Raw genomic sequence first — 12,268 nt, 5'->3', positions numbered from 1 at the left:
AATTTGATATTTTTAATAATTTTTAATATTTTTAAATTATACAATTTAAAATATAATTTTATATTTTAAATTGTAAAATTCAAAAGATATTTAAAATTTTAAAAAAATTTGTCAAAATTCTACCGTTTAAAATATAAAATTATATTTAAAATTTTATAATTTAAAATATATTTTTTATTCTCAAATATTTTATAATTTTATTATTCAAAATACAAATGTATATTTCAAACTTTACCATTCAAAACGTATTTGATAATTTAGAAAATTCTTTCTGAATTGTAAAATTTAAAATATAAATTATTTTTAAATTGTCTAATTTAAATGATATATGGATTATATAATATAAAAATAAACAATTTTTCCCGAAGGATAGTTTTAAAATTAAAAGAATTATGGAGGGGCAATTGCTTCATGCACCATATCATTGCACCCAATCACAGGGGAAATACCGAAAATACCCTTAAGAAAATGGGGTGTATATAAAATTACATTCTGGACCCCCTTTTCCAGAACACAATAATCTCTTCCGGATAATTTTTTCCGGAATGTATTATTTTTAGTTCTGAATTTTTTTTATCCGGAATGTAATTTTGATTTTTTTTTCCGGATTTTTATATCCAAAATACAAAAACCTCTTCCGGATTTTTTTTTTGGGGAATGCATTATTTTCAATTCTGGATTTTTATTTCCGGAATAAAGGGTATTTTTGGAATTTTTGAAATTATATTGAGTGCAGGTTCAAAAGTGTTGGATGCAGGGAGCATTTGCCTTATGGAGGTTTAGGAAGAAACTATGAAGGGGCACGAAGAAAACACCTAATGAAATTGAAACTGAAATTGGGTTTAAGTAGGATAAGAGTTTGGGCCAAGTTACAAAATGATCCAAATTGGAGGTATATAAAATATAAAAAAAATAAAAAATTTCTTCTAAAATATATTACTTTTTATTTTCTAAAAATTTAAATTATACGGTTCTAGTATCTCTACATTATTTGTGTATCATTTATTAGTATATTTAATTTTAAAATATATTACTTTTGATTTTATGAGTGGTTTATATAATGCTTTGTAAAAGAAAAAAAAAATAGAGACCCTATGAACTCGTTTTTTATTCTTGAAATGATTTACTGATTATTTTACATGGCTTCAATGAAACCCTGATAAATTAAAAATACATCACCTAATTCTCTTTTCAAATTTCTAAAATTATTCTAATTTTGGAATTTAAAATTCAAAAGATAAATTCAGAAAAAGTAAATTTGAAATATGATTGTGTTGTAGAAATAAAATTTTGGAATAGAATTCAAAAATTAAAATTTTATTCCTGAAAATTTTCAGAATGAAAAAAATATATTTTAAAAAAGAAAATCTGAAAATATATTTTAAAAATTTAGAAAAGTATTCCAAAAATTCTAATTCAAAAATATATTCTAAAAAATAATTAAAAATATTTTTTATTTACATCCTTTTTTATTTAAAAATATTTTTGTCATTTCACCTAAATCGAGTAATTAATTGACTATAAAAGTTCTTAAAAAGGCCCGTTAAAATGTGAATTTTGAAAAGAAAAAAAAACTCCTTCTTGTCCAGTGGGTTCAAGTGGAGGCTGAGCCTAGGCAAAACACAATTCATAGGTGGTACCATAAATTAATTTACATTTTTTATATAATAACATTTTTATTTATGAGAATTTCGTTTATTTTGAAATAATCTCCCATACCTAACATGATATATTATTATTATTACTATTATTGCTACGACAGCATCTAAATGGGAATTGTAATATAACTAACATGATATTATATTTTTTACAATATTTTTCAATACTCGTAAAATTTCTTTGTTAATTAACCAGTGATGCTATTTTAAGTTAGGATTAAATTTTAATTTATTATTTATTGTAGCACGAAGGATGTTACTAAATGTAACATATTTTCCATTATTTAGAAACACAATGATAAACATTTTTTTTGCATTATTTTAAAAATAAGGTAAACTTTAACATTATATGTTCATTTGAATTTTTTAATTTTAAATTTGACGTATTATATCAATAAAATTTATATATTTTAATTTTAACCTCTTATTTTTATTTTTACAATTTTCAAATTAAAATATCAAAACAATACATGAGAAGCATATTAATGTACGTTTAAACCATAATAATTTTTAGAGAGTACCCGACGCTACCCGGGTTTTTTCTTTGTTTAGTTGTATACTTGTATTAACTTTTTTTAAGTAAAGATTCTATTTCTTTTATGTAACTTTAAAAGAAAGTGGTGAAAATTTTAGAGTTGATTATATTTTCAGTTTCTGAAATTTGAAATAAATATATTTTGGTGTCTTGATTTTCTTTTAAAATCAATCCTAAAATAAATAATTTTTTTGTAGTACTTAAGTCATGAATTTGAAAGGTTAAAAATGTTTTTTAAAAGTCGATTTTTAGTTTCTGTTGAGTTTGTAAAAATGAAATTGCATTTTTTAAAATTTAATAGAGTGAAATATACTTTTAAGAATTTGAGAAAAAAATTATATTTATTTGAAAATTTTAGGAATAAAATAGTCAACGCAAAGATAAATTCATTAGAAAAATGAATAAAGGCATTATGTTTGAAAAAGATTATAGAAGTAACACCTTTTAAGCATGCAAAGAAAAGGTCATGGTGTTGTGACGCAAGAAAAACTGAAGATGATTCCACATCGATTACTTGTGTTTACCTTTTGATTCATCTTATGTTATATATCACCTATATTTAGCTCTACATTTATTGGGAAATCATACAAAGGTCCCACTTAGATTGTGTTGTTTTCACTAATTTAATATGGATTCAATTTTCACCATCTTCATCAAAACATGTTGGCCATTGCCTCCACTTTTAATATCAAATCCTATTTTTTCTATTGTTTCGATATTTTTTTAAATTTTTTATAAAGTAAAAAAAAAAACTTTTTTGATTTCTATAAAATAAAAGTTGTTTTTCCCTCACAAATTGAAAATAACTATTTTTTATCCATAGTATTGCCATACATGTTATGTAATCACGGGTTAAATAAAAGGTTCAACATGTGATATTTTAAAAAAAATAGCATTAGTATGACAAGTATTATTTAAATAAGTTTTAAAAATAATCATATTTTAAATAGATATTAAAAATAATAACTTAATATTCTCATTTACTTTACTTAATAATTATTATACAATTTAATATATATATATAATTTATATATTCATAATATTATATTACAAAATATTATCCTTTTTATAAGAATTGTCAAATATATAAGATAAAAAGATTTATCCAGATTTCTATGCTAACACCTCGTTTTCTTATGTTGAGATTCATCACCTATAATATATACTCCGTATAAAATATGATCATAACAAATTTTTATAATTACAACATTGACAAAAACACAGGGTAAACTAGTATTTTTTAGGCTTTTAATATAACTTTAGATTTCAATAAATAATCACAAACTTATGATTTTTCATAATTCATCTAATTCAATGAATACAATCATGAATATATGAATCATAACATTTCATTCATTCCCATGTACTAAACATCTAAGTGTCTACAAATATCTCATGTTCAACATCACTCATGCAAAAAATTCACTCATATCCACACATAAACATTTGACTCTATTTTTTGAAGACTCATGTATTGAAATTAGACTCATAGACCTATCATACTATTTCTGTTGGGGAATCTCTCCACATAACCACATGTACATATGAATCCATCCATCCAATATAACAAAGTTAATCCATATGATATGTTTTGATCAATTATTTTTCAAATCTCAAACTCGCTCATATGATTGTCTCTCACCACCTAAGAATCTTCATCTATATGATTCTAATATACTAGTAGAGTGAGGATTGTCCCTTTCAATTTCATGACCTATATAGAAAAAAAAAAAGATAGCTAAACGAAAATGAAAAATGTTGTGAAAATAGCTTGAGTCCACGAAGTTGGGGCTTGAGCTTACATTGCTTGCATTAAGCGCAGGATGTTGACGCTGAGTACAGGGTGTTGATGCTAAGTGCAGAGTGTTGGCACTAAGTAGATTTGAGGCAGACAATATCCCAAAACCTGCAGTTCAATTCGCTTGAGTGCAAGGAAATTGTGCTAAGCGAATTTGAAATCGAGAGCACCTCAAAAAGTGTAATTCAATTTGTTTTAGAAAGAGAATTGTAGTGAGTGGATTTGAGATAAAAAAAAAAAGTATAACTCTTTTAAAATCACAATTTACATGTAAAAACAAAGACTTAACTTCAAAATATACATCACAATCAATATAAATCATCAACCATTTATCCAATTGTTTAAACGTCCAACTCTTTTCACCAAATAACATATATTTCAATCAACAAACCAAATCTTGCAAAAAAAATTTGAAACTTGTGACCACTTCACCTTCATATCTAGATCTTATAATATAGAGTTATATCAAAATATAACACTAGCTTCTCTTACCTGATTAGAGTGATGAACACTCACAATCCAACTCCTATAGAAAGTAGGAGTAGCCTAGCCTGCACCACAAAGTCTTGATCAATGATATGAACACAATACTAGGATTTTGAACTAACAAAGACTAATCCTAAAGTCAAAGTCACTACAGGCAAAACATGTCTATCCACATGAATAGAAAATTCAAAATTAATTCAAAGAAAAAATAAGCAAAAAAAAACTTACTCTAAACAAAATTTTGATCAAACAACTCTACCCTATTCATTATTCATTATCAGGAGTTTAAAAGTGACATTTAATCCTAGTCTGATGAAAAATGTGATTATAAATTTAAAAAGAAGATAGAGAAGAAAAAAACAAATTTTTCCTAAAAAGATAGTGTTTATTAAAAATAAAAACGTAATAACTATTTTTTTTCTAAATATATAATTTTTTTCATCTTAATATAAAATATTCATATATCATTTTAATTATACCACTTTTATTTGTTTTTTTCTATCTCCTTAAAAATTTCAAGTTATGAAAAGATTAAAATCAAATATTTGTTTGCAACGTCTAAAAATAAATTTCACTTATATTAAGAGGACTAAAAATAATAATTTATAATTTAAAGAATAAAAAAAAATCATTTTTGTAAAAGCTAAAATCAAAGCATATTCATTTTATGAGGACAAAGTTAGGTTTAATCCTAAAATTAAATTTTGGGATATCTACCCACATATATTCATGAATTTAAACTTGAGTGGTATAATTATTCCAAAGGAAATGTTAAGCGTAACTGTCATCAACCCTAGAAAAGACATGATTTAAGATTCCACACATGTAGTGGTAGTTATACTTCTTTCTGTTTTACAAAAGCAACAAATTAATTCATTTCCCTTAACATTGAAAAATGAATATTTATAAAAGAAAGTTATCCAAGTATACGTTAAATTGCACGCGGACTTATTTCAAGTAGAAGAAATTAGTATGTGATTCTAAAAATTTGAGTACTGCGCATTTAAATTTTTAAATTTAAAATAAAGTAATGAATAATATTTAATCATATGTAGTATAAAAACTAATATGGACAAACGGTGATCTAACACCACACGGTAATAAAGGACCAAAAAAAGTATACCATAATAGATGTGACGGTTTTGTTAAGAGAATAAGACATTTAAACCATCAACAGGGATATAAATTTACAAAATTTTGACTAAACAACCTTACTAAATTTGACTAAACCAATAAAAAAGAGTGTAGAATGAGAACAAAAAATATAATTAGAGGATTTTAAGACATATTAACATAAAGATAATAGATAGAAAAAGAAAAGGCAAAGGGCAAAGTGTTGTAGTGCTCCTGTGAGACCCAATTTTGAAAGGGAAAAAGAAGGTGAAACCCAAAGCAGATGCATCTAGCGGAAGAGACAGTGGCTGTCTGATTATTGCACTTAAAACAACACACTTCCTTTTGACCTCTTATGAGAACACTTCCTTTGACTATGCCAATTTCAAAAGCATTCTTCCCTATTTTTATGAAAAAAAATTGAGGATATTGTTGGAAACAATCTTAGCCTCTAATATTTAGGCAACTTACCAGGTAGACAATGCAAGAAACACAATTCTATATTCGCACAAACATTTGTATCGCCTGTCTATAAATGTGTAACATCTGGAAAAGTGACATTCTCCGGCGCACATGGAATAAATTTCTCGTTACGTATCATCATTGAATATGCTTTAATTTTATTTAACAGCTTTAGAAAAGACGTTAAATGAAAGACAATAACAACTCATAATGAAAAAACTCTATCATAATCACTTTTCTTTTATTTATCGTCGGTACTTTTTATTTAGATTAGAGTTACCCATCAAAAACACAATCTTATTACAATAAAACAAACCTCCATATTAAATTTTGAAGTGGAAGCATGATCACTTTAACCAACGTTGAATACAACTGAAGAAATTTTCCACCAACACTTAAAACTTTATTGTGAAATGCTATAATATCTGAAAAATATTTAAAAAATAAAACAATTATGTGAACAGAACAACCATACTTTCATACTGCTATCAAGCAAAGCGTGAATATACAGTATAATGATTATAACGGTAAAATTATGTATATACCAAAAAAATTCCAAACAAAGTTAAGTGTTGGGTCGTTACCCAACACGGAAACATTTAAATGTTATGCCAAATATTTTGATAACACAAGAATGGGCATTGTTATTTGTTTCGGTATGAATTGTAACATCAGTAACGAAAAGCGCCAATCTAATAATGTTACCTGGTACCAAATAATATCAGTGGTGATTCGAAAATGTAGACAAATTAGTTCTAACCACGTAAATTTCGTATCAATTCGTGACATTGTCGTTGGTAATGTCATTTCCCAACAATATTTATTCAATCAATCAATCAGGACATGCCTAACCCATTAAAGGCAAATAACTAAAAGGGAGAAAAAGAAGAGGCATGCTTGTTTATGCAGATGGTACCACCCCAAAAAAAGTATTCACAAATATAAAGTACCTAAATTTAGTTATATTATATTAGTCCACTTACACACGTTCACTACTCTACAATTTAAAGTCGCATAAAATTAAGCAATTCAAACCATCAAGCACCCTAAACCCCTCCCAAACCAAAAAACTAAAAATATTAAGCTGTCAAATCACAAGAGACTTGCTGAGTTTCTTCCCTATTCTGTGAATCTTGGCTCAACAAAGTCTCCTCAGCCTCTGATGAACACGCCGAATGCTTGTTTTTCAACTTGTTCACATCTTCCCTTGAACAAATGAAAATCCTCTTCGCCATACAACAGAACTCACTGCAATCAAGGGGAGGATGAAAAAGAAGACAATTAAAGTCCAGTTTTTGTGAATCAGATAAAGTTGAAGGTAAAACTCATAATTACTTACGGCCATGGATCATCACCAGCGAGCATCATGTCATTTTCATCATCAGTGAAAGTAATAGCCCATTTGGTTTGCATTCGAAGCTCCCCCTTAATATCAAAAATTTTCTCAAGCTCGTCTATGAGAGCCTCATAATCTTTTATGACAGTGAGGTCAACTGCACGACCAACAGCAACACCTTGCATTTGCACCTTCTCAAACAACAACATGTGATAGAAATTATGCAAAAAGAATAAAAATTTTAAAAAAAAATGTTACGTTCAATATATTCCTACCCTAACATTGACCTACTTAAAGGCAGACCAATTTCCTAGCGCTAAGCATAGGTTTTAATTTTATTTGTTTGACACAATAGAAAATAGGAAAAGGAATCTTTAGAACAGTAGTCTTAGGGTGGAAGATATAGGTACCTTGGTCCGAGTCCTGGTGGATGGTACTGTGGCCTGCTTGGCGTGTCTCTCACTGGGTGATCCATCAGAAATAATTTGCTTCTGCACCTTATTGGACAGTGAATAATTGTGATTCTGACCAGCCTGAGTTTCACATGCAGCAACAGGAATAGAATCTTTGGGACCACTAGGAATTATTATAGCTGGACATCCCAGTTCTTTATCCGGGAGGGCAACATTAGTAAAATTGTTAGTCAAATTAACTCCAAATACCCAACAGTCCATGGGATTCTCACTTCTTTTACCACATTCCACGGGATCATGTGCCAAATCATCATTCGGCCTACATGAAACAGGGGCATACCCAGAGACATTTGATTGTGCTGTGACAGCTTTGCTGTTTTTGGGGTCTGGAAAAAGGTTGGAAGAGACACTCAAATGTGGGGAAGAAGGCCACATTCCTTCCACACGGACTCTGCTGGAGCTGCTCTTGTTACCATTCATAGGATTCACATTAATTTCTTTCATCCTTGTAGACCATATAACTGGGCTTTCATTGCTTTGGACCTCTGAAGTGCCACCCAATGCAGTAGGGTCATGGGATAAGGATGGTCCATGATACCACAAAGCCGTAGCAGGGGAATTGGGGCCAATTTCTGCATCCAACCATCACATAATTTAAGTCAATGCTCATTTAATCCATAAACAACCATGGACATGTTTAGATACCCTTTTTTTTCAAAAAATCAAGAACCTAATAACATAAAATAAATGAAGCTTTTTTATACACTTCAACTTTCATAGAAAGTATCTCATCTAATTTTTCCAAAAACTAATTTTAACTTACTATATCTTATTATATCCTCCTACAATATGTTTAGTCTAATTAAGAAAAGTTAGGTAAAACAACTAGTACCAGAAGACGAAACCTCAGGTGGCCTGGACCTTTTGCTCTTGACCACTTGTTGAGTGACATTCAAAGCAGTGGAAGCAACGAAAGGCTCTATCTCCCACGAAGAAACCCTCTCTGGCCTTGGAATTATTGCTGGTTCATCCCATTGAGCCTGAAAGGCAAAAAGATTATAAATGCTAAACCGAAACTGAATAAGAATTTAGATGGAAAAATGTAGGTCTAAGTTCAACCTTCAATGAACGCCACTGAGAGTTCCGCCATCCTGGAGATACATCCCCAACCCCAACAATAGTACCAGAAAACCTGACCAAAAAAATTAAAGTAATATGATATAACAATAAAGGACCAACTAGAACTGAAGGGAACACAAAGTGCTTATGAAAATTTCGTGTGTGCTAAAATAGATACCTTCTCTCAGGTGAGTCCTCCACCTCAAATCTCATCTTGAAACGCATGCCAACTGAAAACTTGTTGACTGACTCCAGATATTTGTTTAGTCCTATAATAAACTGGCTAGTCCTGAATGTATCAAAAGGCATGTGGACCAAGGGTTAGGCATTCTGTTACATTTTAATTATAAGCTTTATAGCACCAAAAACAAATTTCAACTTGTTTACCCACCTAGGTTTGTAATATACCACAAACATGGTACTGGTCAAAAATGCATGAGAGGCAGTGGCAAGCACTCCAAGATGCATACTCTGGCTTGATATCACAGAAGAAGGCATGGGACTTTGCTGTCGTGCTACACGCCTAACACCAACTCTCAGTTCGCCATTCTCTCCCCTGCAACAATCATGTCAAGACCAAAGTGCACACCATCACAACAGATGAAACAACATCAGAAACAAATAATACAATAAGGCTCCTGAATTAAAAACCTTAGAAACACAAAAGCATCTCCAGCAACAAGTCTCTTGGATGTGACAAATGTACTCCAGCCAGTTGTGAGCAAGTGCCTCCTTGGTTGACCTGATCATGTTTACAGAATGGAGAAGCAAATTGGCCACAAGAAAAATAGTAGATGTAAAATTTACGCTCAGTGGCCTTCATTTTATTTCATACCAATTATGGTGTTAGCACAAGAAAAATAGTAGATGTAAATCCCCAAAGAAGACTTATGAATATTAAAGCAAAATTACCTCTGAATATATGCTTAAACTTCCACTCAAACCCATGAAGATCCTTTGCTGCCAATTCCTGAGTGGGGATAGTTTGGGTCATGTCCTACAATATATACACAAAAGTAGCAAGCGTGAAAATAAGGAAAGTTGGGTTTTCATTAAATATATAGAGGCTAAAGGAAACTGAGGTAAATACCAATTGAGGCAGACACTCGGTAGCATGCCTCCGCAGAACTGAAAATCCTCCATGAGTACTAGTATCAGAAGCAGTTAATATCTTACTGAAAGAGTGAAAACTCTGTTTCTGGGTCTCGGGTACACTTGGGTCTGGAGTCGTTGGCTCTTCTTGCTGAATAAAACCACAAAAATAAACAGAGATAACTCCCCAGAAAAAATACTCTCAACTTCCAACCTGAAAAACTATTTTCCTTTAGCGTTATGTATTTCACAGTCGCAGAGGAAATCGTAAAGCAAGCAAAATACAAAGCAAACACATTCAAGGTAGAGTAATAACGAGAGAATTGGGTTCAAAAACCCATTCGGATTCTCTCAGAATGACTAAACGGATCCGCAAGACCGAAGCAAAAAAAAAAAGGATGTGAAACACGTATAATCTCACATTTGACTCCGGAAGCAAAGTGATACGAGCATAAACTTCATCTGTTTCTTGTTCCGCCTACAAATTAACATAAAATCTTATGATAAGTACATGAATCACAATAATAAACATGCAATGAAAGGTATAAGAAACATTACCAACAACTGAATGTGAACAACACGACAGAGAATCTTGGACGGGAGATTGAAATGAGGAATTTGCTGGTTCAGCTCCTGGTTCAGTCCCTGATTAGTCGAAGCTTGCAACTGCCAAAAAAAAGACCAAAACTCAAGTAAATTTCAAAGCAAATAAAATCCCGAAAGCTACTAAAGAAAACATACTTGTTCCATGTGACCCTGCGGAAAGTAGAAAACTCTCTCCCCTTCGCAAGGAACATCCACCAAAGGCCCCGCACATAGCTTCCATAGCTGCGTGTACAGATCACCGTCTTCCACACCTAACCGAACACAAATCAAAACAATTAAGTAAGATCCTCGTTTTCGCAAATGAAAGCCAATGCTCTGCGTGGTTTCTCAGAAAGTAAACAACTTCTCCCCTTCACTCTCCTTCCAACACAACCCCGGTAAGGAAGACACAGCACATCAACAATTGAACCAAAACCGTGCAGACCCAAGTTCCTCAAAACCACAAAAAAACCTCGTTGAGAACCTTAGAAACTGCTTCAAACATTAAAAAAAAAAGACAACCACTTGGTTTTATTTGTTAAACTTTCTAAGCAACCAAGCAGAGCAAGGTCCATAAAATCCCAACGAAGCATAAGCCATTGACCTGTTTCTGGCTGAGAACTGGGCACACTTCTGACAGCAGCTTCCAGATGTGCCATTCAAAACGACGTCGTACAGAGAGAAGAAGAGAAAGAGAGGCAAAAGCTGAAAGCAGGTGCAGAGTGAGAAATAACAGATGAGATTACCCCATGAATAGAAAGGAGAGAGAAATAGATGGCGAGACAAGACAGTTATACGCGAGTGAGTGAGTAATGATGAAGAGTTAACAAGTTTCCTCCTTTTTGCTTCTCGTAACGATCCTGCCGCAGAATTTATCTCATGTGCTGCTAACTCCCTCTCACTGCTTCAGTTACAGAACACAAGGCCGGTTTTTCTTTCTCTTTCTTTTGTTCCCTCTCGCTCCAAAAATCCTTTAGAATGACGAAAGCTTTTCTTCTGGTGTCGCCGATGATGATTATTTTGCTCCGGAGACAGCTGAATCGTCGTTACCAAATTATAGAGAATTGGTGTGGTTCTGTTTCTTCTTCTTCTTCTCTCTCCCTTGTCTTCTTTGTCTATCTATTATAGATTGATTATAAAGAATGGTCCTCTAGTCTACAGAGTCAGCTTAGCCTACTGTAATTTGTTCTCCTCAAATGAAACTCATTGGCCATCATTTTGGTGGAAACCACACTTCATTATTAAACAACAAACGTGTTTTTGTTTCTATTTTCAATTATGTTACAAAATACTCATATCGTTCTTTTCTTTTTTTTAACTGCTGCAAAGTTTATTTATGAAAATACATTTCTCCTCCACTTTTTATCATGCGAATTTAGTATTTATGTTTATATCCTACGTAGTGCTGTTTGAGTGTGTATGGTTGTACTTTAGAACATGTGGGCATATTTTTTAAGAGAAAAAAATTCATATCTTAATTCTTCTCTGTCAACACCAATTCCTTTTATCCCTACGGTAGACCTAGACATGTTCATTATTTTGTTTCAACCAAACGATCACTAGTCATAATTATTACTTTTCTTATGCATTTATGTAATTGTCCTCAAATTAAAATCCATGTTCCGTTTTATTAATTTACTTTAACTTTTAGTGCCAATCTTTAATTACAAG

At 31.1% G+C, this 12,268-nt stretch overlaps 1 protein-coding gene across 2 annotated transcripts; it reads right to left on the bottom strand.

The window, feature by feature from the left end:
* Nucleotides 1–6,982: 6,982 nt before the first annotated feature.
* On the bottom strand, nt 6,983–11,954 carry LOC137831920 (auxin response factor 18-like). 2 transcript variants are annotated; one of them, XM_068639826.1, is made up of 15 exons: nt 11,395–11,882; nt 11,202–11,302; nt 10,754–10,869; nt 10,571–10,678; nt 10,434–10,490; nt 10,011–10,163; nt 9,833–9,917; nt 9,572–9,662; nt 9,312–9,476; nt 9,099–9,209; nt 8,921–8,993; nt 8,694–8,841; nt 7,799–8,433; nt 7,392–7,579; nt 6,983–7,300 (listed from the first exon to the last, which is right to left on the bottom strand). In XM_068639826.1, the coding sequence occupies exons 2-15, from the start codon at nt 11,254–11,256 to the stop codon at nt 7,132–7,134; spliced, it is 2,154 nt and encodes a 717-aa protein (XP_068495927.1). In that variant the 5' UTR covers nt 11,257–11,302; nt 11,395–11,882; the 3' UTR covers nt 6,983–7,131. The 2 variants fall into 2 exon arrangements, with proteins under 2 accessions (XP_068495927.1, XP_068495926.1); XM_068639825.1 differs by having other exon boundaries at nt 11,202–11,954.
* Nucleotides 11,955–12,268: the final 314 nt, after the last annotated feature.

The sequence above is a fragment of the Phaseolus vulgaris genome, chromosome 6, assembly GCF_000499845.2.
Source record: "Phaseolus vulgaris cultivar G19833 chromosome 6, P. vulgaris v2.0, whole genome shotgun sequence".
NCBI lineage: Eukaryota > Viridiplantae > Streptophyta > Magnoliopsida > Fabales > Fabaceae > Phaseolus > Phaseolus vulgaris.
The sequence above is the reverse complement of the archived record's forward strand: the minus strand, read 5'-3'. Positions and strand labels throughout refer to the sequence as shown.

Bases quoted from the DNA above. Each gene is read 5' to 3' on its own strand.
- LOC137831920 (XM_068639825.1), bottom strand. From the start codon at position 11,256: ATGGCACATCTGGAAGCTGCTGTCAGAAGTGTGCCCAGTTCTCAGCCA. The intron at 9,663-9,832 runs GTAATTTTGCTT...AAACATGATCAG, and splicing joins GTTTAAGCATATATTCAGAG to GTCAACCAAGGAGGCACTTG. The intron at 9,477-9,571 runs GTTTTTAATTCA...TGATTGTTGCAG, and splicing joins GATGCTTTTGTGTTTCTAAG to GGGAGAGAATGGCGAACTGA.